The sequence below is a fragment of the Ostrea edulis genome, chromosome 6, assembly GCF_947568905.1.
Source record: "Ostrea edulis chromosome 6, xbOstEdul1.1, whole genome shotgun sequence".
In the NCBI taxonomy this organism is placed as follows: domain Eukaryota; kingdom Metazoa; phylum Mollusca; class Bivalvia; order Ostreida; family Ostreidae; genus Ostrea; species Ostrea edulis.
In genome coordinates, this window is record NC_079169.1 from 27206949 (window position 1) to 27234380 (window position 27432).

At 36.7% G+C, this 27432-nt stretch overlaps 1 protein-coding gene across 1 annotated transcript in view; it reads left to right on the forward strand.

The window, feature by feature from the left end:
• The first annotated feature begins 3454 nt into the window (after positions 1-3454).
• The window catches only part of LOC125645706 (cullin-associated NEDD8-dissociated protein 1-like), a 36948-nt gene continuing 12970 nt past the window's right edge, over positions 3455-27432 (forward strand). Inside the window, exons 1-25 of the mRNA XM_056142250.1 lie at positions 3455-3671; positions 3954-4055; positions 8782-8849; positions 10176-10288; positions 11108-11208; positions 11350-11416; positions 11644-11742; positions 14067-14193; positions 14840-15002; positions 15113-15216; positions 15386-15540; positions 15961-16069; positions 16231-16416; positions 17336-17447; positions 17830-17923; positions 19051-19168; positions 19686-19817; positions 20007-20040; positions 20928-21027; positions 22866-22951; positions 23869-24069; positions 24446-24511; positions 25576-25739; positions 25958-26052; positions 27051-27154. Coding sequence (XP_055998225.1) covers positions 3630-3671; positions 3954-4055; positions 8782-8849; positions 10176-10288; positions 11108-11208; positions 11350-11416; positions 11644-11742; positions 14067-14193; positions 14840-15002; positions 15113-15216; positions 15386-15540; positions 15961-16069; positions 16231-16416; positions 17336-17447; positions 17830-17923; positions 19051-19168; positions 19686-19817; positions 20007-20040; positions 20928-21027; positions 22866-22951; positions 23869-24069; positions 24446-24511; positions 25576-25739; positions 25958-26052; positions 27051-27154 — 2742 coding nt within the window. The 5' untranslated portion in view covers positions 3455-3629. The remainder of the gene's footprint in view (positions 3672-3953; positions 4056-8781; positions 8850-10175; positions 10289-11107; positions 11209-11349; positions 11417-11643; positions 11743-14066; positions 14194-14839; positions 15003-15112; positions 15217-15385; positions 15541-15960; positions 16070-16230; positions 16417-17335; positions 17448-17829; positions 17924-19050; positions 19169-19685; positions 19818-20006; positions 20041-20927; positions 21028-22865; positions 22952-23868; positions 24070-24445; positions 24512-25575; positions 25740-25957; positions 26053-27050; positions 27155-27432) is intronic.

Here is a 27432-nt window from a genome sequence, read left to right on the forward strand (position 1 = left end):
GACATTTTCATAAAATCGAAAATAAAGGACCAGAAAAATTGTTTTATATGCTTAACTTCAATTGAGATGAATTCGTGAACTGAAAAACATTTTTTGACATTTTTTAAAAAGACAATTATATGAACGAAACTTGGGGACAGAGAACTAAACTAATCTGGCTGGTACCTAGGGATAGGTGGATCAAAGTTTTGGGGGTGTTGGAGTGGAGAGAGAGAGAGAGAGAGAGAGAGAGAGAGAGAGAGAGAGAGAGAGAGATTTATTTTTAGTGTGGGTTTTATCTTCGCAAGCCAGGAGTTTTCGGTCCATTAGATACACAAACTAACTGTAAATCATGCAGATCTTAAGTCCAGTGTAGTAGCTTTGTATGTTGCTTCTGATCTTTTCATCTATGCAGCTTGTGGTGTGCATGGCTCAGTGAATCTTTTTTTTTTCTAGTTTAATTTTTTTTTTTTTTAGTGAATTCTGCCTGCAGTGAATTTTTAAATATTTATATCAATTTACTACCACTGTTGATTTTAATTATAATCATTAAATTCTTCTTACTATTTATCCAGCTTTCTATCTAAAGGGACTGATTCACAATTTTACCCAAAATTTGGTTTTTCACTTTTAATGATCAAAATCTGCTGTCTGATGTGTTTGAAAGATTTCAAATTAAAATTAAGGTTATACATCATCACAGAAGCTCATTTTAGAGAGTTTATTATTGGTTTTCTAAACAAAGATTGCGGTTAACGAAATTTTCAAAAGAAATGGATATCGATCTAAGTTTATTATATCTTTCACATTTCAAGCATTTTGGGGGTAAAATGTGTCATATAAAAGTTAAAACTTGTGACTATGATAACATAAGATAAGATAAGTTTATTCCAATTTTGGGCCCAGAGGGCATAACAGTAAGACAGTTTATAAAGAAGGAAATTCAAAAAAGAAAGAAAGTTTACAACACTATGTAAAATTAAGATGAATTATACTACAAAATCAATATTTCACTTGTTTGTTTGTTTACATAAAAAGACTCGAGTCTTTGTTTACATAACACAGATTTAAGGCTAAAATATTGCTTTCATTATTGCATTCAGAAGGTCAAAGTTTTGGCTGTCAACATTAAATGAGTTATATTTTTAATGCTTAACATCAAAAATGAAAAATATTTTTATCAAAAATCGTGAACCAGTCCCTTGAAAATGGTTTGTGCTTTTTGCATTATTTGCAACAAAAATAGAAAATTTGCAGTGTTTTTATCTCTTCCTCTAAGTCTTCAATTATGCCTTCGTATCTGTATATTCTTGCATGGAATGTTTATATTTCATTTGTATTCTTTTGTTAATCTGTGATACTGTCTGTGTATATATGTATACATGTACATGCATGTTACGTTTCTTGTGTTTTTTATATATGATTTGTGATAGACGGTTAAAAAGCCCTACAGAGCAGTGGCGTAGCTTCCATTGAGGCAACCGAGGCAGCTGCCTCGGTAAAAAAAAACCCACCTTTTACGTTGTTAAAATGTCGATAGCTTCTGGGGGGCTGCGCCCCCCAGACCCCCTGCTTAGGTAATATTCGAACCCAAGCTACGCCTATGCAGAGCTTGTGTTGACTTGTTGATTGTATGCAGTACCGACTTTAAATAGATTTATACTTACTTACTTACTCCCCTGTGTCGGTGTCTGTATAGTTTTTTTTTGGGGGGGGGGGTTTAACTTCAAGCGGCGTTTTGTATATCACTAACGCAGACTCAAACTGCTGATATTTTTAGTGTTCTTAAACGGATGCCTGTTCAAATCAAGGTTCCGAATACAACACCAGCACATGTGAATATATTCGTCAGCAAATCAGTACAAGGGCAAAGAGGAGTAGTGTTGGTGACATTTTATATACTAAAACACGAACTAAATATATCTTATTACTTATCCTACCTTACATGTAATTAAGTACATAACGCACGATTTATTTTCTGAATATACAGGTTTGTGGAAGAAGATCCAGGTTATCTGGATTTTGACAGGGTATATGGACCCACATTTCCTGTCAAAGTTTATATATATACCCCCGAGCTAATTTGTTCGTGTCGTCGGTCATTTTAGTGCTACACCAATCACCGGTATTTCAATTCAATTCATTTCGCTCAAACCCTGTTACATTGTACATGAGTTACAAACACGAGTGCCATCTAGGTCATCAGAGGTTCATATATATACACGTAGGTGGTAAACATATAACAGAGCAAGACGGAGATAATAAAGAGAATACACTATACGAAAATAGGATGAAAAGAAAGGAAATGTTGCATAAATGGAAGAAGGATATCTTGAACAAATCGTAACAATGTGCATTCCTTTTTCTGACTTATTTTTCCTCTCATGAAATCTTGATGGCATAAACTTTGCAAATTCCAGGGAAAGGGGTCCCGATCCCCCGCTAAATCAGTAGAGGAACACAAAACGTCTTTCCCAATGTACGTTATATATTCATACGAACCCCCACCCCACACCTCACCCCCAGTGTACGTTTTTTACATAAGGCTACGAACAAAACGGATTTTTTTCCCCGATGGTACACATTGTTGAGTACAAAAGGGTGAAGAATAGATACCTTTGCAAACTAAAAAGGAATAAAAGCTAGGTCCACTGTGGGCGAGTGACTATGTGAATACTAGGAAAATGAAAAATAAAAATATGTATATCTGATAATGAAAACTTATTTAGGCTTATATTGCAAACAGTCTCAATTAAAGTCAACATTTAGCAAATTCTATGGTCGTTATAATGATCTAGTTTGCCATTACAAACTACATAGCTATCATTGGGTCAAATGCTGTCTGACGTGTTTCTTACCGATTGTTAGACCGTTCTTGGTACACTGATTTGACTACGGATTACTCCGTTTACCTGTTCAAGATGTAGGGCTCATGGCGGTTATGACCGGTCTACAGGGGATGCTTAATACTTGACACCTGATCCCATCCCTGGTATACCCAGGTGCCCGTGTTTGCCCATCTCTCTATTTTGCTTATAAGAGTTATGAGATTGATCACTGATCGTTTAAGTAATGATCAGGTGCCTAGGAGGAGTGAGCATCCTCAGAATAATAACCATATGAGACTGATGCAGTGACTCTTTCCTTCTTGTCCGATGTAATACCGTCCCAAACCAGTGGCAGAACTAGAAGGGGGGAGGGCTCCGGGGGGTTGGAATTCACCCCTATCACCAGAAAGTTTACTAAAAAATGTAAAAAATATAAAAAATAACGCATTTAAAGGGTGGAGTCCCCCCCCCCCCCATTTTTTTGAAAATCAAAATTAATGGTAGAAACTCCCCTTCCTGTTCAAAAATTCCTGGATCCTCCCCTGTAAATCCATGTATGTATATCACAGCCTATCAATTCATGTTAACTCTGTGTTTTAGTTTTCTTTCCTTATGTATGCAATATCTCCCTGTTTGGGCCCCAAATTAGAAATAGTCGGGATCGGGATTTTGATAATAGGTGGCGCTTAGAAAGCTGCCATATTACGCATGATTTTGCCGAAAAAGACAACTTTGCACCGGGATAATATCAACAAATAGCAAATTCATTAGGACAGTCGTCCTTTAGGCATATTTGGTGCAGTAGAATCAAAAACGACAAAAATGGCAAGCGTCTCGTATCACATTGCAAACCTGTTGGAGAAGGTACAATTGAATATATCCGCTCTCGTCTCCGACTCTCTCCTATCAAGTCATAATTTTGTTTCCGAATGTAGTGAAAATGTGAACTTTCTGAATTGACTGATATAAGTGTAGTTAGATACATGTACACACTTTCCGTCACAAGTATACAAACTATATATGGTGGCAAATGGCTGATAAATATAAGATTATATGGGTTTTCGTGAAATCCGTTTATTATATGTATTTCTATATAAATCACATATTAGGTTCAGGATTCGACAATGCATGACTTGTACATTGTAGATGACCTCCAATGACAAAGATTTTCGCTTCATGGCAACTAATGACCTGATGACAGAGCTGCAGAAGGACTCCATTAAGCTAGACGATGACAGTGAGAGGAAGGTAGGTCCAGCAGAGCTGTGGCTCCAAAAGATGTTAATATAAAATGGATGACTCGAGTCAGATCAGCAGAATTCAAAGGAAAAGGGATACCTATTGTTTCATATGTTCTGATTTATACAGTGCATCCTCGCAACGTCATGGTCACGAGTGGACTCAAAACCCCCGACATTGTGAAGATGTGTACACTGTAGTGTTTTGCATATATGAGAATAATACCTGCATGTAATAATGTCTTTGTGGTAGTTCTAATCCATACAGGGGTCGGAGTTAGTGTGAAATACTCGTAAAATGCAAGTAAATTTTAAAAATTGCAAGTGCAAATAGTGGACACTCTAAAATCTTGACGAGTGGTGATTTACAAACCATGATCGTCCTGTATCTGTTTTTTTTTTTTTTTAACAGTGATGCGTAATTAGCTTTTTCTAAACTTTGCACTCAGAATCGTTCAAATGCTTGTACATGAATGACCAATTTCAACAACCAATATTTTGTCAGTCATTTTCATTTATAATTTTTAGAAATATCGAATCAAATACATGCTTTAAAGGTCAGACATCTCATTTTGATCACAAATACAGATGTGTATCCAGCTTAATGTGGTTAAGAAGTGTTGAAACTAGACCTCCAGTAAACAGGTGATGGATTAGTGGAGCGAGGGTCAAGAGACCCAGCGATGCACGATATCAGTGATTTGGTAAAAAAAAAAAAAAAAAAAGTCTGTTGACCCACTACAGTCTATGCGAAAGTTTTTTGGACCACACAGGACATTCGGTCCTGTGTAATCAATGAACACATCGGACCGAACCAAATTTTGTCAGACCGAAAAACCTAATGTAAAAAAGTGAAACATGTGAAAATGCAAAACCAAGGGAATCTTGTTTATTATACTAGTAATACTATACCAGGGATCCCTCCCATATAATACTTTAGACAGTCCATGCGGTTTTAATCACATTCATTTACGTATTTGGATTCGTGTGCTATTTTTTACTTATAACAAACATTTAAATGACTCCGCATCAAAATAGTAGGGAAGTTTCTAGTATACCGGTCCCCAGAAGCACGCGTCTGTGCATGAACAGTTATTTCCCTTGCCGTTGCTAAGCGGAATGTAAACACGCCGCCATTTGCATTTTCGCCTCGGATGCTGAGCAATGAAAATCGTGCGATAAAAATAAAAGCCCGACGGCGTTTGAGTATACTAAGCGGGGGCTTGGGGGCGGCAGCCCCCGACAAGTCAAATGTAGTTAAAATTATCTTACCTTACAACCTAAAATCATCTATAAGCTGTTGTTTGCATTAATCAGATCGAGGGGTTGAAAAACTAGTCATTGTTTGTCAATCATGGGTTCCGAAGTAAGGTTGGGTACGAGTATCGAGAGGATCATATACAGATTTAATGAGTCTGTAAGATTTTTTTTTATAGTTGTACCGGGCTATATCTTGGTTTTTATTATTTCAAGCAGAGTTTCTCGTGTTCGATCTACCATAATCCGAGATTCCTCTGACTCTTAACCCCGCTTTTATTTTGTGACTTCTGCGGGGTAGAGTCAGAGCGGACTCCATATTGAAAAGTGGGAATTCAGCGACACCAGCTGGTGTCGCTGCTTTACCTACCTCTTACAACTTTATTTCGCGGACCCATCTTCCAAGACGCGAGGATTCAGTTATCGGAAGATTATTCTACAAATACATCATGATTAATACGATGCTATCGCCGTTTAAACGATGGAATTTTGTGTTTACATGTGCTGACGTCATGCGCAAAGAAATCAAATGGCGAGGCGGCGACCTAATTCAAGTGACGCTCCATTTGTTGGTGTTAGGGCCGTTTAAACGGCGATAGCATCGTATTAATCAAGATCTATTTATAGATTTATCTTCCGTTAACTGAATTCTCACGTCTTGGAAGATAGATCCGCGAAATAAAGTTGTAAGAGGTAGGTAAAGCAGCGACACCAGCTGGTGTCGCTGAATTCCCACTTTTCAATATGGAGTCCGCTCTGACTCTCCCCCGCACATGTCAAATATAAAAGCGGGGGTAAGAGTCAGAGGAATCTCGGATTAGATCTACCACTGTTGTAAAAAAGCACCTTTTTGTCTCCCTTTCAGTGCCACCAAAAACCCAGACACCATCCCTTGTGAAATTTTCTTTTACCAAATTTCGTCAATTTCAAAAAAAAAAAAAAAAAATCCCACTCCTCCTATTTTGTCTGAATTCTTCTCTTAAATATGCATGCACTTCTCTGGAATAATTATACCAATCAACAACAGTTTGACTTGCAATTTCAAGTTCGTGTCTCATGAAACTTTTACTAGCTTTGTATACCCAGAAATATGTTATTAACAGAACTTTTTCCAGCGTTAATTTGTGCTTTTCAAACCAGCTACCACTCCTGATGGAAATTTTGGTTAGAACATCTCCATATAAATCCGTCGCTTGAATATGACGAATCCTTTAATCCAAATTTCCCGTTGCCACATATTTTGCCGTCCAAATTTATCAAAACTGATAATCCTAGTGAATCAGCTCTCTTGCATCAGCACAAATAAAAAAAAAATCAGTTTTTAGAGGCATTTTCATCGCAAATCAGCTGTTCAGTTTGTTTACATCAACACCAGTGACGTCGTATCATACAAATATTCATGAGAATTACGTATACAAAGCGCACGTGACCCTTTTGCTCAACAACGGATTCCATTTATTTTGGAACAAAAAATGTACGTCTTCTTGCATTATTTTTCATTTCGGATTTAAAAAACTGATTTAAAAAACAGTTTTTTAAACTTCATTTTTAACAAGGAATTCGAATTTGGGGTTATTTTTGTGATTTTTTCTCGTTTTAGCGATTTTACTGATCGCTAACGCGATCGTATATATATACTAAACCGCCTTCGGCGGCACACATTTTAGCGCCATATTTTGGGGACCGGTATACTAGAAGTGTTCCAAATAGTAAAACTCAAAACCGGACACTGAGACATCGGACATTCCGGTCCGGTGTAAAAAAAAAAATGATGCATCGGACCTGAGGCACTGCACATCGGTCAGGTCCGACGGTCTGATGTCTTTCGCATAGACTGCCACTAGGCTCTGTAATCATGGGGGAAAACATTGATGAAAATGGAGAACTGATTCATTCTTTTTATTCTAGCTTGTAAGTTTTCATTTTAGCCTGTGGATTTTATATCCATGGACTAATATTAGCCAGTGGTAGAAAGAGTTAATTTCACCCCCTGCTCTTCTCGAAACTTGTCAGTTATGTCTGATTTGTACTTGTATGTTGTGTGTTATAAATTGTAGTTCAAACAAAATGTTTAAAGTATGATATGTATTACAGCGTGACTATTGGGCTGAATAAAGCATGAAATAGTCATTGTCATGTCCCAAGTGATAATCGTAAATCAGTAAATTAAAAAATAGAAATATCCTCTCACTCTATTATCAAATTAATGCTAGATATTTTTTATGAACCATGGGTTGAAATTTAACAAGTTTACCCTATAGGCATTTAATCCGGCTATTCATGTTATGCAGGAAATATAGCACAAGTGATTTAAACAGTGCACTGTGACATCACATTTAGATATGATGGCTTTTTTCTTTCAAACAAAGCAAATTATTAACAACATACAGGAACAAAGGTATGAAAAAACTCATCTGGTTATAAAAAAATGTTTGTTGTACTTTACTAACAATTTATGTATATATTTTTACAGAAACTCATGAACAAGTTCATTTATTTAGCTTATTACTATTTCTATAATTATAATGATTTGCTTTATAAAACTGTTACTGTACAATAAGTTAAAAAATATATCTGAGATTCCTGTTCACCTGGACTCAAAGCTGGCGACCTGGATTTCTCGGGGGAAAATTATGTTTGGATGGGAATTTGTTTCATTCCGATTCGGATTTAGCTTATAGATTAAACAAAAGGGCAGCTCCCAGTGGCATGGGAGCTAGCCTGGTTACTGTGATTAACATTCAAAGAATGCAGTCAGCAGAGTGAGAACTTGGTGATCACATCATTTAGTAATTTGAGTACTAAAATTTTAGATATTTATGGTCAATAGCTTGATGCTGGAACCCTATTTTTAAGGTTATATTTGATAGACCCATGATATTCACTTCTAACAGTTTTTTTTTTAAGATCTTGATTTCAAGGGTCAGGGCCTTTCCAGTTGGGAAAAATTACGACATTTGTCTGAAATTGGGAAAATTCATACAAAGAAATAGGGAAAAACCTAATTCAGAGTGCTTTAAGGTATAATTGGGCTCCTTCTGACTTTCAATTTGGTCAAAGCTTACCTTATTCAAATAAGCAGAGGCCAAAAAATTAGGTTTACTTAAGAATTTTGAAGCAAAAATTGTAATCTGTGGGCCTGTGAAGAAGATTTATGAATAACTTGGCTACCTTGCTTGATTTGTTTTCATTGTTTGGGAATTCCAAAGCAAAAATTGGGAAAAATTCCTGCTTTTTAGCATTGGGAATGGGGCCTTATTTCAGCCCCCTACAGACCCTTACAGCAATCACTACCTATGTTTATGTCTTGGGTTTGATGCCGGGCAACTCTTCATATGTTTGTCAGTGGTTGTATTTGTTGATATAAGATATGTTGCAAAGTGAATGCTCTACCACTGCAAGGATACTACACCTTGTATTCAATTCAATAACTAAATAGTGCATGTCAATTCAAGAAAGAAATAATGTTTTATCTCCAGGTGGTGAGAATGTTGTTGAAGCTCTTGGAGGACAAGAATGGAGAAGTTCAGAACCTTGCTGTCAAATGGTAGGTACATGCAGTATTTGGACTTACTAGCCCAGGAAAAATGTCCAAGAAAACCACATTTTTATTGTGTTTTTAGCCGAGTTGCAAGGAAGTTGAACTCGGCTATTGGTTTGGTGATGCGGGTGGGTGGTTGGGCGTCAACAATTGGTTTCCGGATGATAACTCGAAAAGCTTTCAATCAAATCAAATGAAACTTTGATATATTGTTGGGTACCAGGTAAGGAAGACCCCTATTGATTTTGGAGAAAAATGGTCAAAGGTCAAGGTCACAGTGACCGAAAATAGAATGAAAATTTTAGAAATATTTGGTTTCCGAATGATAACTCAGAAAGTTTAAATCAGAAAAATTTGGTTTCTGGATGATAACTCAGAAAGTTTAAATCCGAATCAAATGAAACTTTGACATATTGTTGGGTACTAGGTAAGGAAGACCCCTATTGATTTTGGAGAAAAAAGGTCAAGGTCACAGTGACCAAATATAGAATGAAAATTTTAGAAATATTTGGTTTCCGAATGATAACTCAGAAAGTTTAAATCTGAATCAAATGATACTTAAAGATATTGTTATGTACCAGGTAAGGAAGACCTCTATTGATTTTGGAGAAAATATGTCTAAGGTCAAGGTCACAGTGACCGAAAATAGATTTTAAATTCCAAAAAATTTTGGATTCCGGAGGATAACGCGAGAATTTTTTATTTGAATCAAATGAAACTTGGATATATTGTTGGATACCAGCAAAGCAAGGCCCCTATTGATTTTGAAAAAAAAAAAGGTCCAAGGTCAAGGTCACAGTGACCGAAAATAGATTGAAAACTTCAGACAAATATGGTTTCTGAACAGTAACTCGAAAAGTTTAAAACTGAATCAAATGAAACTTGGTTATATTGTTGGATAGCAGGTTAGGAAGACCCCCTATTGATTTTGGAGAAAAAAGGTCAAGGTCACAGTCATGAAAAAAGATTGAAAATTTTAGAAATATCTAGATCTGCATGATAACTCTAAAAGTTTAAATCCAAATATTCACAATTATAAATATGCCACATCATTCCTGACTTTACAATGTATCCCATGCAACTCGGCTCATGCACCCCTGAGTGCATATATTGATTTTTGTCCATGATTTATTTGCATCCATTTTGTCCTTTCTCTGAATAAGGGTAGGGGAAGGGGGTATTTAAAACTGGGTGAATTTAATTATTTCTCTTTAATAAAAAAATGACTGAGTTAAAAATAGTATTTTATGGAAACCTACATAGGAATGTCTTTGAATATAAACGAGATGGTGAAAATTTCACTGTATGCATTATATTGTTGTTTTTTTTCAGTCTGGGTCCATTGGTGAACAAAGTAAAGGAGTTCCAGGTAGAGACAATTGTTGACACGCTGTGTAGTAACATGATATCGGACAAAGAACAGCTGAGAGACATTTCCAGCATTGGTCAGTGGTTTTATTGATACGTTTGTCAGTGGTTGTTTTTGCATTGATACATGTGCATGTAAATTGACGTATTATGTATTATTAGATATGGACTTATCATTTCTTTAGTGACTATTCAGATTTGAACAAAACAAGTTAATGAGATATATTAAACCAAAACAGTCTTTCCTGAATTTCTTTTGATGTGAGCTCAGTGTGTGTTTAAGTCATAGGCAGTCAATCATCCAATGCCTCTGTTTTTTGCATTCTTGCTTCTTTCTTTTCTCCATTTTATTTTTTTTCGATAGCATCACTGCTACTGCGACAATTTTCTCTCTCTCCTTTACTCTGCTGTTTTAAAACTGACAACATGGCTATAGAAAACGGGAATCTATTGTTGGGGGTAAAAGGTAGACATAGTTACTTTTAGCAGCAGAATAATCTTGACAAATTCAAAGTAGTAAACCAAAAAAAAAATACCATGGTAGCACATTGTGAGAGAAATGGGATGAATGGCTTATTTGATTTGTGTTCAGACAGGAGTAGACCGATTTGATTTGGGATAGATTTGGGCTTTTTGGTCAGGTGTTATTTTCATAGTGAACATTTTAAAATGTTTGTGACATACATGTATTTGAGTTTAAGTTTAGTCACTGATAACAAGCACAGACACACCTCAAAGTGTACAGGTATCTTTTTGAAGGAAGATGGTGAGAATAATCCTTTACGAATGAGGCCCCCCCCCCTCCCCTCCTCCACCCCTCCTCCACTGCTCTATATGGTACTCAGTAATGTTGATATAGTATAATGCAGTATATGTAGATTCCCTTCTTCACACAGGTCTGAAGACCGTGATCAGCGAGTTACCCCCCTCCTCCACTGCTCTAGCAGCCAGTATCTGTAAAAAAATCACAGGACGATTAACCAGTGCTATATCAAAGGTAAGACTGACAGGTGCTGTAGGAAGATAGGTGAAAGGTACAATGTATGCAGCTATAAAGGTGAAGATAAAACAGTTTTTTAAAAAATGAAATCTGTACCTTGGACTCTTCCTAGCATGTAATTTTTATGACTTGTTGCAGCAAGAGGACGTGTCTGTCCAGCTGGAGGCATTAGATATTCTGGGGGACCTTCTCAGCAGATTTGGAGGTAAATAATCATTGTCACTCATGTTATTTAGAGAAATCTTCAATCTTTTAATGATGTGAAATACATGTACCGCAAGGTCTCCCTGCCACATAGTGATTCAAATGTACAGGTCTACACTGGTAGAGCCACATTTTCTCTTGAAATCCCCCCCCCCCCCCCAAAAAAAAGAGAAAAATTTGTGGAATTGGCAAAGAAACAATGGTGAAACTCATTTTTCTGTTATACAGGACTGTTGATTAGTTTCCATCCCAGCATCATGCAATCCCTGCTGCCTCAGCTCTCCAGTCCAAGGCTGGCTGTAAGGAAGCGCGCCATCATTGCTATCGGTAAGTCTGAAGGGCTTTCAGTACAGGGCTATCGCAGTGATCGCGAAATGTTGAAATGTTTTACAGGACATTCGGTCTGGTAAACACAGGAACATTACCGGACTGAATCACATTTTACCAGACCGAAAAAAGGAGTGTTATTTTTATATTAAAACATGAAAATGAAAGACTTTGAGCCTCCTGATCATTGGATTTTCGTTTTAAAGGTTTACCGGGGACTGCATTACTGTTCCATTTTAATTGGAACATGTTGCTGTTTTTGTATGGGTTTTTTTTATAAACGGAACTGGAAGTTGAAACGTAGCAGCGATTTTTTTCTACCCACTGGTACCGGTACCCATTGGGGGAAAATAGCGTCAAAATCGAACAAATTGGGAATTTTCTACCAATGTATCGGCAAATGATTTTAACTAAAAGAAAAAAAAAAAGACAACAAAACAAGAAGTATTCATCTCTTTACAAACTTTTTTATGGTAATATTTGTTGTGAGACATAAGGAATCGTCATAGCTCAACAAAACACACTGCCATGATCTGTACTTTCGATTTAATACTGGAAGTGAACATTTTAGTTAACTCGTACAACGTTTCAGACTAAGAAAATTACGATTTCAGAGGTCTATTTTTCGGCAAGTGAATTGGGAATTTTTAGTCTCAAAATTGGGAAAAATCAACAGTTTTTGGCATTGGGAATGGTACCGTTTATCGGTACCAGTTATATAAGGGGAAAAAAACGTTGCGTAGTATAGGAAACCGTTGCCGGTAAGTCACCGGACATTCGGACTGGAAATATAACGAATTTTAACGGACCGAGAGTCAAATTACTGGACATGTCCGTCGGTCCGACGACATTTCGCTTTCACTGTAAATGTATAGGGCTCAGCAGGGGTCAACATTTACGTTTGTCCGCTTGTCCGGTACCAGTGGAAAAATATTTCGGACAAGTGAGTATTGATGGGCACTTGTCCAATTGGACAAGTGCTTTTTTATGTAAAGAAGTCTCCAAACAACTTTGTGAAAAGTTTATCGGTAGTTGAGAGTCGGAAGTACATGTATAATGCATGGAAAATGAACTTCGATCGCTATGTAAACTAGCGGAGTCAAACTCAATCGGGATTGGTGTTCACTTATTGCGTACTACTTTCAATCACCCATTGCAATCTCTTACCAGAGAGCGTTACGCTACGCTCCACAACATAGCGCGCCGTCTGGTGAGAGAATGCATCCATGGATCTTACGAAGTCATTGATTCAAGATGGGAAGTCTAGATAAAATTTTGTTTTATGCGTTTGTTGTTTTTATCAAGAGAATAAGATTTTAAAAAAAATCAATCAAGCAGGTATAAAAATAGACTATATATTAAGTAAATTAAATACAGTTTTCAAGTTGACGATATTATATCCTTTTTAGAAATTTTTTCGGACGAGTGAAGTTGAAGTTCGGACAAGTAAATATCTTTGTCTCTTGTCCGAATGGACAAGTAGGAAAAAAAGTTAATGTTGAGCCCTGCTCAGACTACAGACCATACTTGGTAATAATTGAACTTGTTATGGATTAGATTTATTTGTTTTATTACAATAATGTCTCAATATGAGTGAAAAATTCTCGGCGGGACATAAAAAATGAATTATTACAATGCAGTGAACAGGATGTACAATAAAACAAGGTTATAATGAACCTCAGGGCCAATCAAAACAGTTCATAATAATCAAAATCAAACATCATTATACAGTAAAAGACAGTTATAACGAACCTCGAAGCCAGCAAAAACAGTTCATTATAATCAAACATTATTATTCAGTAAAATATGGTTATAATGAACCTCAGGGCCAGCCAAAACAATTTATTATGATTAAACATCATTATACAGTAAAACACGGTTATAACAAACCTCAGGGCCAGTGAAAACAGTTCATTATAACCAAATATCATTATACAGTAAAACATGTTTATAATGTACCTCAGGGCCAGCCAAAACAATTTATTATAATTAAACATCATTATACAGTAAAAAACAGTTATAACGAACCTTAAAGCCAGCGAAAACAGTTCATTATAAAACATCATTATTCAGTAAAACATGGTTATAACGAACCTCAGAGCCAGTGAAAACAGTTCATTATAACCAAACTTCATTATACAGTAAAACATGGTTTTAGTGCCCCTTCAAAGTCAGCGAAAACAGTTTGTTATAACCAGACTTTCTTATAGTCAATAAAATTTTCCTATCATAGTGGAATAAATATCACGTTGCAATAAGCATGAATTCGTTATAAGCGTTTTTGTTATTCATAAGCGAGTTGTACTGTATTTGTTGTGTTACAGGTTACTTGGTAATGAGCTGTAATTATACCCTATTTAATGAGTTGATTGAGTTTCTCTTGACTGAACTGATCAAAAACACCTCCACATCAACAACCAGGACCTACATACAGTGTGTTGGGGCAATTAGGTGAGTTAGTGAGGTGAAGTAACTATTAGGTGGGTGTCTGTGAGGTTTAGTGACCATTAGGTGGGTGTCTGTGAGAGAGGTGTAGTGACCATTATGTCTGTGATAGTGAAGTGTTGGACTTCACTGGACGTGAATTTAATGCCCATCCAATTTTGGCTGTCTCTCTATCTTCAACTTTAAATTTGGTTAAATGTTGAAATCTATAGAGATAGAGAGATTTGATATTTGCATCTAGATGTTCATATTTGCTGTCTTGGGTTGGTATGATGAAAATCTTGTCTGAGATTGCCTTTTGGGTAAGGCATGGTCTCTGTTTCTGAAATTAAATGTTGAGATTCCTAGCAATGACTTGAGGAATTGGATAAAGATGCTCATAGAAAAGCTTGTCTTGATTTCCTCTTGGGTCACAGACTCACAGGGTTTTAATGCATGTCCTCTGTCACTAAAATTGTAAATGTTTAGCAGAACAGCAAGTATGCTAGTGTGAACCTAAATTAGAAAAAGAACTTGGCATTTATGTTTGTGTTCTACTTGTCATCATGGGGGAATTATATAAAGTCAGAAAGATTTTCTAAATTTTCTTGATTTAGAACTCATTTGTGTACAAACCATTGAGGTAATGTAATGGTTATTTTATCTCGTACAGTCGACAGGCAGGACACCGCTTTGGTGAGCACCTGGAAAAGATGGTCCCTCCCATCGTGAGGTTCTGTAAGGAAGAGGATGACGAATTGAGGGAGTACTGTCTGCAGGCATTTGAGTCGTTCATTCGGAGATGTCCCAAGGAAATCTCACCATTCGTTCAAGAGGTGATGACAAAATGAAAGAATCTCAGAATTTAAATTTTTAAAAATTTAGCAAAAAAATGGAATTATTTTGTTGGTAAATGCATGTTTTTTTTTTTTTTATCTGAATACAGATAATCAAGATCTGTTTGATGTACATCTGCCATGACCCGAACTATAACTATGATGACGATGATGATGATGCCATGGAAACAGAAGGAGACGATGAGGATGAGGAGTCAGTGTTGAGAGTTTGATGATAGTGATGATGAAATTTAAGATGATGCATATTTCGATTAATGGATGGAAATCAAAGTTATTATTATCTTTCCATTTTCCTGATGAAGTTTGAATTTAATAGAAGATTTTGGACTATTTGAATTAGATGATAATGATGATGATTTTAGAGAGGAAGATGAGGAATACAGTGATGATGATGACATGAGTTGGAAGGTCAGACGAGCTGCAGCAAAATGTTTGGATGCGGTGATTGGGACTCGTCACGAAATGTTAATGGAATTCTACAGAAATGTATCGCCAGCACTCATTGCTAGGTTTAAAGGTCAGGGAAATAGTAATTTGTTACAGAGGTCTAGTGAGTTTAAATACAATGTAGAACATTGTAGACATTATAAAAATTTATGAAAATTGATGTAGATCAAGATACAGTAAAACATGGATATACCAAACCTCCCAGATCAGTGAAAAACAGTTCATTATAACTGATCTTCATTATATCCAATAAAATTTTCAATATTTTCCTCTCATAGGGGAATAAAATATCACTTTGCAGTAAACATAGATTTATTACATTCGTGTTTATTATAAGTGAGTTTTACTGTATATATATTCGACTTTCGAGACTTAACCTGTCTGTTAATATACATACATTAAAGACTTGTACATGCAGATCTGTACAGTTGTAGATTTAAAAAGACATAATATGTGAGGGTCTCGACAAGATGCAAGGTATTTTTTTCAGAGAGAGAGGAAAATGTGAAGGCAGACATATTTCATGCATTTGTGACCCTACTAAGACAGACACGGCCCACAATCACATCTGACACGGATGCCATGGAACAGGATGGAGGGTAGAGTTTACAAGTCATACTTTACGAAATAGGGAGCGGACTAACATAGGTTTATCCTATTGTCCAATCCCATTCGGTATTGAACAATCATAAAATCATAAAATTGATACGAAATACTCTGAACTACATTTTTGAACTTTGACATCATTGAACTTTGGCAGACCAGTGTCCATGCTACAGACCCAAATACCGGACATTGTGAAAGCAATTCACAAACAGCTGAGAGAAAAGAGTGTGAAGACACGACAGGGGTGCTTCAGTCTCCTCACGGAGCTTGTACTGGTTCTCCCGGGGGCACTAGCCAAACACTTCGACCAGCTGGTGCCGGGTATTATATATTCACTGGGGTAAGGATGAGTTTTGTGAATTAATAAATCTGTCATTCAGGCATTTTGTACCACATTATGACATTTTTAAACACATTGTATGTTGAATAATTCTGGAGTTGGGAATACTTTGTGAATTTTTCTTAAAGTTTGAAATGGTGGTGCTTTCTTTGGTATTAAGGGCAAGATGAAAGTGACATGATATGAACTTAAAGCTTTGTATTTACTGAGTTAATGTTATCGTAAAAAATATTAAAAAATTAAAATTGTTATCATGATATCAATAAATAAAGACGGAGAAGAAATATCTTTAGGGAGGTTTGTAGAGGTCAATGCATTGGAGGGGAATTTCTTGAGAAAGACAGCAGCAGACTGAGCAGGAGATGAAGTTGGTTTTACAGAAATCCCATGCTGTTTATAAGAGGAAGCAGATAGAGGATTAGCAATGGATTGTCGTTATTTGTTTCAGAGACAAGAATTCTAGTTCTTACATGAAAATTATTTGTTCCAGAGACAAGAGTTCTAGTTCTAACATGAAAATTATTTGTTCCAGAGACAAGAATTCTAGTTCTTACATGAAAATTATTTGTTCCAGAGACAAGAATTCTAGTTCTAACATGAAAATTATTTGTTCCAGAGACAAGAATTCTAGTTCTAACATGAAGATGACTGTATAGCAGAAAATGAACTCGCGGAGTTAATTTTTGCTGTATTCACTGAAACAAAATTTCCATGAATTTAACATCCAGTGAATTTATCTTTCATATTGATACGAAATCGGGTTCTGGATATTGAGATTTGTTTTTCCGTGAATTAAACCGACCGCGATTTGTTGCTAACTGAAAAAATCGTGATTTTTTTCCGACCACGACATTAACCTGCTATACAGTATTTGTTTCAGAGACAAGAATTCTGGTTCTAACATGATTATTTCTTTCAGAGACAAGAATTCTAGTTCTAACATGAAGATAGACACTCTGTCGTTCCTCAACTGTATTCTAATTCATCACCAGCCCACTGTATTTCTTCCTCACATCAAAATTCTTGTGCCGGTAAGATTTTTTTTGCATCATGATTCCCTGCCATAATCACATCAAAATCCTTGTTCTATTAAGATGCATCAGATGATTTACCACCACAATTGCTGTACATCAAAATACACGTACCAATAACATCCAGTAAAGGTTGTCACAAACATAATGTAACGTTCTACCTGCGGATTGAACAGAAATTGTAATTTTGTTGAATCATGATCCCGTGGAAAAAAGTATGTTCACAGTATACAAGTGGCATATCTGTGCTTTGTTCTAGGAGAAGTAAACTGGTTAAAATCGTAGTATTATTTGTCTGAAATAGATCTTTTCCTGACTATGTTAATTACAACTCTCTCATCCCTACTGATGTTTATGTTAATCTGTACATTTGTTTCCCCAGCCCATTGTTCATTCTGTTTCGGATCCCTTCTACAAAATCACATCAGAAGCTCTTCTAGTGACGCAACAGCTAGTCAAGGTCATCAGACCGCTGGGTAAGTCAGTCATCAGACGCTGGGTAAGTCAGTCATCAGACCACTGGGTAAGTCAAGGTCATCAGACGCTGGGTAAGTCAAGGTCATCAGACTGCTGGGTAAGTCAAAGTCATCAGACGCTGGGTAAGTCAAGGTCATCAGACCGCTGGGTAAGTCAAGGTCATCAGACCGCTGGGTAAGTCAGTCATCAGACCGCTGGGTAAGTCAAGATTGAAACTACAATGTTGCATGATAATAAGCTGCAGTAATTCACCTCTGTTGGCGCGGGTTCGAATCCCGCTCGCGCCGGTAAGTGAGAAAGTTTCCCAGTTTACTTTCGGAAGGTCGGTGGTCTCTTCCCAGGTACATTGTATCTGGGTTCTCTCTTCCACCAACAAACAAAAACTGGGCGCCACCATATAACTGAAAAATTGTTGAGTGTGGTGGAAAACATCAATGAATCATGTGAAACAAAATATATATGTACATTTGAGTATATCAATAAGTTGCCAAAACAACCTCATGTTGTGATATGTACAGGTTTCTGAAACTTGTGCAGAGGCAATAAAATTTAGTTTGGTTCACCTTCCCCCCCCCCCCCCCCCCCTCCCGGCAATCATTGAAAATGTGCTGTAATGTGACTGATCATTGTTGAAGTGGTAGGTAGGAGGTAGTTCTTTTATTGGGCTCAATTTAAAATCACACATTAAAGCTGTTTTACAATATCTCCCTGAGCAAACAACTATACTTTTTAGATAAAATTAAACACATTAATGGTCACTGAGTGAATGACAAGATAACTGACTCCATGATAACTTTCACTCCCACCTTTTGAATAATCTTATTATTGTGTCCCCCACCCCTAAAAAAAAATGAAAACGAGCAGAAGCAGAATCCCCCTTCCCAAATTAATTAGCAAAAGCAGAAACACCCCCCTCCTACACATACCCTCCCTCCAATTGAGTTTGATAGATTTGTGTAAGTTGGATTTGTTAAAGCAATCAAGTAATTTTTGAAGACTTCCTAACAGATAATATGAAAAATTGATATTGTAATCTCTCAAAATTATGGGGAAAGTAAAAATCTCACAAATACAGTGGGACCTACAGTTTCTTGTTTATAAGCAGAATGTGTATTTCTATTTACAGAGGACCCAGTCCAGTTTAACCACAAACCATTTGTCCCTGAGCTGTACCAGTGTACATTGAAACGTCTGAAGGCAGCAGACATTGACCAGGAGGTCAAGGAAAGGGCAATCTCATGCATGTAGGTAGACAGTGGGCAAACTTCAAAAGGAAGGGCAATCTCATGCATGTAGGTGGCAGTGGGCAACCTTTTGCAGAAGGCTGTTTATCAAAGTTTTATATAACTGGTCCTAATAAACGGTACCATTCCTAAGGCCAAATTCTATTGATTTTTCCCAATTTTAAGGCTAAGAAAAGCCCAGTAATAAAATGCTAAGTCTTGGTAATTTGAGGCTCATAATTCGCTCTGTACGAAATGTTGCAAGTTAACGATGATACCTACGTGTACTTGTAGAGTTTTCAATTCGACTCAATTCATACATTGCTCAGAGTTTGCATACATATTTTAATAAAGCATAAGCTCGCCTTAGAGTGATGGATGTATGGAATTCGGATGTAATAAAAAAATATGAAGATGAACCCCCTCCCCCCAAGACCCTAACTTCAGCAGACTTTATTGACAATGAAATGGAGAAACACAAACAGAATAAAACTGACCTTGTTTAAAGAGCGAATAATTGTGTAAGATTTGTTAACAGGGGACAGATAATTCGCAACATGGGTGATGGTCTATCTACGGAACTTAGGGAATGCCTGCCAATTTTCCTGGAGCGGTTAAAGAACGAAATAACGAGACTGACAGCTGTCAAAGCCCTCACAATGATAGCGGGGTAAGTATGGAGAAAATTAAATGTGCAGAACATGCGTGTTAGGTAATCTGAATGTTTAGTACCTGTATATGATGAGTTAAGTTGTGGAGGAATTCAGAATTACAGTACATGTATGTTAGTGAGTTTAAAAGTTATGGAATGATACGCTTGTTAACTCTTGTGAACTACATAAAAATGTATTCATTGCAGCTCGCCTCTAAGGATAGATTTAAAACCAATTTTGGTAAGTGTGTGATTTTATTTATATGATGATTTAGCACATCTCTTCATCCCTCTGCATGGATTTAGCCTGCTTTGTAAAGACATTTTTATTAGGAGAATAATTCCACATCAGCATCATACTTTTAGGGGAAATTTTAACCTTGGTTACAGCTTTTGAAGCAAGGGAGACAAGGCTTTTGATATTTAACATATAGATGGAGTAAGTTGAGACTTCCTGGCCAGCTTTGTTGTCTTCTGACTACAAGTGTTTGTCTCGTGTCCAGCCTTCATCAGAATGTGTGCTGGTCTGGAGTAGACTTTCCCACTTTATCATCTTCTTGAATAAGTTACTGTTTTGAAAACACTAAAACACAGATACATCTGACAACTTTAGAATTAAATCATAATCCTATTGAATGGAAACACATTGCCTTATAGACTGAATGGAAACACATTGCCTTATAGACTGATGTTCAATAAAGGAAAGTTGTCTTTGTTTTCAATTATTATCTCACATGAGCTGAAAACTCCAAGTGAGCTTTTCTGATCACTTTTTGTCCATCTGGTCGTCCTTAAACTTAAACTTTTTCAACAACCGCAGGGTTAACCACTTAATTTCAAAGCATGCTTGGGTAATGAGGGTTAAACTTTGTCCTTTTTGAAATGGAGAAATTTAAGAATTAGTATAAATTTTGTGGCATTGAATCGAGTTGAATGCCCTCTATCGAATGACTTTTACAGTGATATGCTCTATCTTGTGACCTTCAGTGTGAATGCCCTCTATCATGTGACCTTTAGTGTGAATGCCCTCTATCATGTGACCTTTAGTGTGAATGCCCTCTATCATGGGACTTTTACAGTGATGCCCTGTATCATGTGACCTTTAGAGTTGAATGCTTTCTACTTCAGGATGAGGGAATCCCTGTGCTAGCGTCATTTCTGAGGAAGAACCAGAGGGCACTGAAACTCAGCACACTGACGTGTCTGGATGTACTAGTCAAGTGTTACGGTAATGTCAGTTCTATTTATAGCAAGAATGTAGTGACCAAGGTTATCTGAGGTACAGGTGCTGAAGTTCAACTCACCTATTGGTCAATTGTTCGGGGACTTCTGGGTCTGTAGAGGGCCGAAATTTGGACCTATTCCCAATGTTGATAAACAGGTCAAAAGTTGTTTGTTTCTTGTAATGAACTCATATCACTCGGGTTGCTTCAGGTATTTTGTAATGTTTATAGCTTTGCATTTAAGCTTGGGATCGTTATTCTATAAATTTGTTAGTGTGACCCCCCCGAAATTGTCACACAACCAAGAATACCATTGTCCTTAAGTTATATGAAAGGATAAATATAAGCCAATATTTTTATTGGGTCACCTCAGGCAACCTATGCCATGTTTTCGTCCATCATTGTTTGACATGTGTTGGTTGTAAACTTAACATTTTCAGCTTCTCATGCTGAAGCAGTTCCAACAATTTTTGTAAAGGTGAACAACACTTGTAAACTTAATGGACCTTGCCTTCCTGGGGTTTGAGGGCTGGGGTCAAAACCAACAAAATGAATACAATCTCAAAATACTTCTTTTACTGCTGGACATCAAGCAGTCAAAATGATTGCATGATTATAGCGAACACTCAAGCATCTACCAAAATTGTGAAATTCATAACCCTTGGGTTTAGGGTTCAGGTCCCAGGGTGGGACTAAGTTGGTTATATATTGAAAATGCATTATATCTTGGAAAATCTTCTTTACTTCTGGACATCAAGGCAGCAAAATATTTGCATGATTATAACGAGCATTGAGTCTACTGAAATTATGAAATTTATGGGGTCAGGTTCTGTCATTATTACTTAAGCGAGCATGGATGGAATTTTGTACTGATTATTCCTGAAGTAGGAGTTTTGGGTCTTATGGCCTATTACCTAATGATATGTTAGAAATCTTAGTGTATTACTGATTTTTAGCTCACCTGCTAAGTGAGCTTTTCTGATCAAACTTTCAGTTGTCTGTCGTTGGCGTAGTTGTGTTGTCTGTCGTTGATGTAGTTGTAAACATTTTCATTTTCTTCTCCAGAACCACTTGGCCAATTTCAACCAAACTTGGTACAAATCAGTCTTGAGTGAAGGGGATTCCATTTTGTTCTAATGAGGGGCAATGCCTTTCTCCAAGGGGAAATGATATCGAAAATACACTGAGAGATTTTAAAAATATTATCCAGAACCAGCAGGCTAATTTCAATCAAACTTGGTACAAATCATCCTTGGGTGAGGGGGATTCAAGTTAGTTCAAATGAAGGGTCATGCCCCTTTCAAAGGGGAGATAATCACAAAATTACAAAAATAGGGTGGGATCATTTAAAAATCTCAAGAACCACTGGGTCAAAAAAGTTGAAATCATGGTCCCTGGGTGTAGGGTGGGGCCACAATAGGGGATCAGAGTTTTACATGGAAATATATAGGGAATAACTTTGAAAATCTTTTTCTCAAGAACCAAGTTCAAATTTACATGGAAGCTTCCTGACATAGTGCAGATTGAAGTTCGTTAAAATCATGGCCATAGGGGGGGGGGGGGGGGGGGGCACAATAGGGGATTAAAGTTTTACATGCAAATATATAAGGGAAATCTTTAAGTTTGGGCCAAGGTGAGTCAGGTGATCATGTGGCCCATAGGCCTCTTGTTAAAATTTGATGCTCATGAGTCATCAGCTTTGGTAAATGTGATGCTGTGTACTCCTTTGTTGTTTTGATAATTGATTATAATTCCACACTAACATTTCATGGATAAACACCAGTATATTACATCAACTTAGAATTGCAGGAGTACCAGTCACTAATTACATTATCTTTTTCAGGTTCCTCGTTATCTTCCACCATGATTTATGAAGTCATGAATGAAATGCCACCGCTGATCAATGAGAATGATCTACATGTCTCTCAGGTAAGGACCAAAAAATAAGATGAATTGTATTCATACCTTTTCCTGTTTGATTATGAAATCAGGAATAGGAAAGAGAACTAATATGTACTAAATTGTTTTGTTTTGTAAAGACTAAGGGAGAGAACTATATAATTGTTTTGTTTTATAGAGACTAAGGGAGGGAACTATGTAATTGTTTTGTTTTATAGAGACTAGGGGAGAGAACTATGTAATTGTTTTGTTTTATAGAGACTAAGGGAGAGAACTATATAATTTTGTTTTATAGAGACTACCTGGTAAGGGAGAGAACTATATAATTGTTTTGTTTTATAGAGACTAAGGGAGAGAACTATGTAATTGTTTTGTTTTATAGAGACTACGGTAGAGAACTATGTAATTGTTTTGTTTTATAGAGACTAAGGGAGAGAACTATATAATTGTTTTGTTTTATAGAGACTAAGGGAGAGAACTCTATAATTGTTTTGTTTTATAGAGACTAAGGGAGGGAACTATATAATTGTTTTGTTTTATAGAGACTAGGGGAGAGAACTATATAATTGTTTTGTGTTATAGAGACTAGGGGAGAGAACTATGTAATTGTTTTATAGAGACTGCTTACCATGTATTGGAAGATTTTTATTTGACTTTGTCTCTGTTATTGAATAATTATGATATTGTTGGGGTTAAAGAGTGTCATTATAGGACAAATAAATGCTGAAATTTTATCTGAAACTGCACAGAGAGCTGTCTATTAAGATTTAAATATAGTGTATGTGAACTGTTTTTATTTTCTAAAGTGAATTATGATAAAGGAAATATGTCATTTCCTACACAAAATCCTGTAAAAAAAAATCTTTCAGTTTAGGTTACAAGGATTTTCTTATAGGTTTTTTTTGCCAATTCCTGGATATGATCTGTGATTACCTTCATATTTTCAGTTGACTTTGAACTTGTTGACCTCAATATCCAAGACCCACAAGTCGTGTATGGCAAGCCTGCCAAATGAGATTCTTCCCCAGATTCTTCAGTTGATCCAGTCCCCCCTACTACAGGGAGGGGCCCTCACAGCGCTGCTGGAACTGTTCCAAGCTCTCGTCATTACGGGACTACCCAAACACGGCTTCAGAGATTTCCTACAGGTAGATATCCTGAATTTTACTTTACCTGGCGATGTTATAGGCCTCACAGTAGTACGTGGAACAGATGAAATTTCAGAACTTTCCTCCTGTGTGAGAGGTTGCTTTAGGGCCGAACTTCCTGGTAAATGTTTACACTCCTTTACAGACACATTTCATTGTACAAGCATTCTTAATTTTGATGAGGAGTTTATAGATTTCTTTATTTAAGAAGACAATGAAGTCTGGTAACAAAATCAAAAATGCACTTGAAATTTTCAAGAATTATTTGATAAAGTAATTAGAACCAAGTTAAGTATTTTTGGTCGCATTTAGTGAGTATTTCTGCTTCATTTTGAATGCTGTACATGTATGTAGACAAAATTTTATTTCTTTTCAGCTGCTAATTACACCTGTATACAGTCCAACCACCACCACAAACATGGGGTTCGCTGTCCACAAACAGGTAAACAAACCACCATAAAAAAATGGGGTTCGCTGTCCACAAACAGGTAAACAAACTACCACAAACATGGGGATCGCTGTCCACAAACAGGTAAACAAACCACCACAAATATAGGATTCACTGTTCACAAACAGGTAAACAAACCACCACAAACATGGGGATCGCTGTCCACAAACAGGTAAACAAACCACCACAAATATAGGATTCACTGTTCACAAACAGGTAAACAAACCACCACAAACATGGGGTTCACTGTCAACAAACAGGTAAACAAACCAACCCAAATATAGGATTCACTGTTCACAAACAGGTAAACAAATAAACCACCACAAACATGGGATTTGCTGTCCACAAACAAACAACCACCACAAACATGTAAACAAACAATTATAATATCCTTTCCATTAAAATTTCTCAGTGGTACAGTCACTGATGAAATGTTCACAATCTCAACTTACATTATAATGCAGATTTAGACACAGAGTAGGCACATTAACTTTATCTTCAGATAATTCATTGGTAGAAAAATATTAAACCCTGAAGGAATGAGGCAAGAAATATATGTTTGCCTCTGTATAGCCTCATTTCACAGTTCAATCTACCTGTCTGTGACCTCATTTCACTGTTCAATCTACCTGTCTGTGACCTCATTTCTCTATTCTATCTACTTGTCTGTGACCTGATTTCACTATTCTATCTACCTGTCTTGACTTCATTTCACTATTCTATTTACCTTTCTGTGACCTGATTTCTCTATATTCTATCTACCTGAATGTGACCTGATTTCACTATTCATCTACCTGTATCTGACATTATTTCACTATTCTATCTACCTGTCTGTGACCTGGTTCCACTATTCTATCTACCTGTATGTAACTTCATTTCGCTATATTCTATCTACCAGTATATGACCTCATTTCACTACTTTATCTATCTGATTTCACTATTCTGTTTACCTGTATGTGACCTGATTTCACTATTCTATTTATCTGTGACCTGATTTCACTATTCTGTTTACCTGTCTTTGACCTGATTTCACTTTTCCCTATTCTATTGTCTTGCAGGCTTTTCACTCGATTGCTAAATGTGTTGCTGCCCTGACAATGAAGTGCCCAGGTGAAGTCAATAATGTAGTCACACAGTTCGTCAAGGACGTAAAAAATCCAAAATCCACAGACTCAATCCGATTCTTTGCGCTGCTGGCACTCGGTGAAATTGGAAAGCACATGTAAAATTTTAATTTTTTATTATCGTTTTTTTTTGTTTTAAAATTTGCTTCTTAACCAACTTTAGTGTAATCAAATTTTTAAAATTTTTGAGACTTTATTGTTGGGAAAATGAATTAATAGCAGAAAGTGTGTTTAAAGATCTAAACTGACAAAAAATCAATAAGAATGTCAACATCTAGTTGTCTGATGTCTTGATATGCTGTTGTTTTCTCATTAGAGACCTGAGTGGACATAGTGAAATCCAGGCTGTCGTACTAGATTCCTTTTCCTCACACAATGAAGAGGTGAAAGCTGCGGCTTCTTATGCTCTAGGTATGTCACTGACCATCGATATAGACAGCTACTGACTGTCTATACACAGCTACCGACTGTGTACACAGCTACTGACTGTCTATACACAGCTACTGACTGTCTATACACAGCTACTGACTGTCTATACACAACTACCGATTGTGTCTATAGACAGCTACTGACTGTGACTATAGACAGCTACTGACTGTGTTTATAGACAGCTACTGACTGTCTATACACAGCTACCGACTGTGTTTATAGACAGTAGACAGCTACCAACTGTGTTTTTAGACAGCTACTGACTGTGTCTATAGACAGCTACCAACTGTGTTTATAGCTACTGACTGTGACTATAGACAGCTACTGACTGTGTCTATAGACAGCTACTGACTGTGTCTATAGACAACTACTGACTGTGTCTATAGACAGCTACTGACTGTGTCTATAGACAGCTACTGACTGTGTTTATAGACAGCTACTGACTGTGTCTATAGACAGCTACTGACTGTGTCTATAGACAGCTACTGACTGTGTTTATAGACAGCTACTGACTGTGTCTATAGACAGCTACTGACTGTGTCTATAGACAGCTACTGACTGTGTCTATACACAGCTACTGACTGTGTCTATAGACAGCTACTGACTGTGTCTAAAAACAACTACTGACTGTGTCTATACACAGCTACTGACTGTGTCTATAGACAGCTACTGACTGTGTCTATAGACAGCTACTGACTGTGTTTATAGACAGCTACTGACTGTGTCTATAGACAGCTACTGACTGTGTTTATAGACAGCTACTGACTGTGTCTATAGACAGCTACTGACTGTGTTTATAGACAGCTACTGACTGTGTCTATAGACAGCTACTGACTGTGTTTATAGACAGCTACTGACTGTGTCTATACACAGCTACTGACTGTCTATAGACAGCTACTGACTGTGACTATGCTTTAGTAAATGAGAGACTTTTACATGTACATTATAGTAAGAGTACAAGTGCATCTTTTATTTTTCAGGAAATGTCAGTGTTGGAAACCTACCAAAGTTTTTACCCTTTGTTTTGAAAGAAATCGAAAATCAACCAAAAAGACAATATCTTCTTCTGCATTCTTTGAAAGAGGTAAATATCAGTTGTCGAAGATAAATGTTGTTGAGGAATTTTTGTCCCTGATTTTAGCAGTAAGTTGAGAAAGATTTAGGTATATAAGATATGTGAACATTGTCAAATTAAGTGGTGACTGATACTTTGATATTTGTTTTATAAGAATGAAACTTATCTGAATACATGCTATGTAAGGTGTGTGTCCTGGTTTGTGAACTGGTGGCATTTTTATGTTGATAATTTTGGTATAGTAACACAGTATAAGTGTCCTCTTTGCTGATCAAAGCCAATGTGTA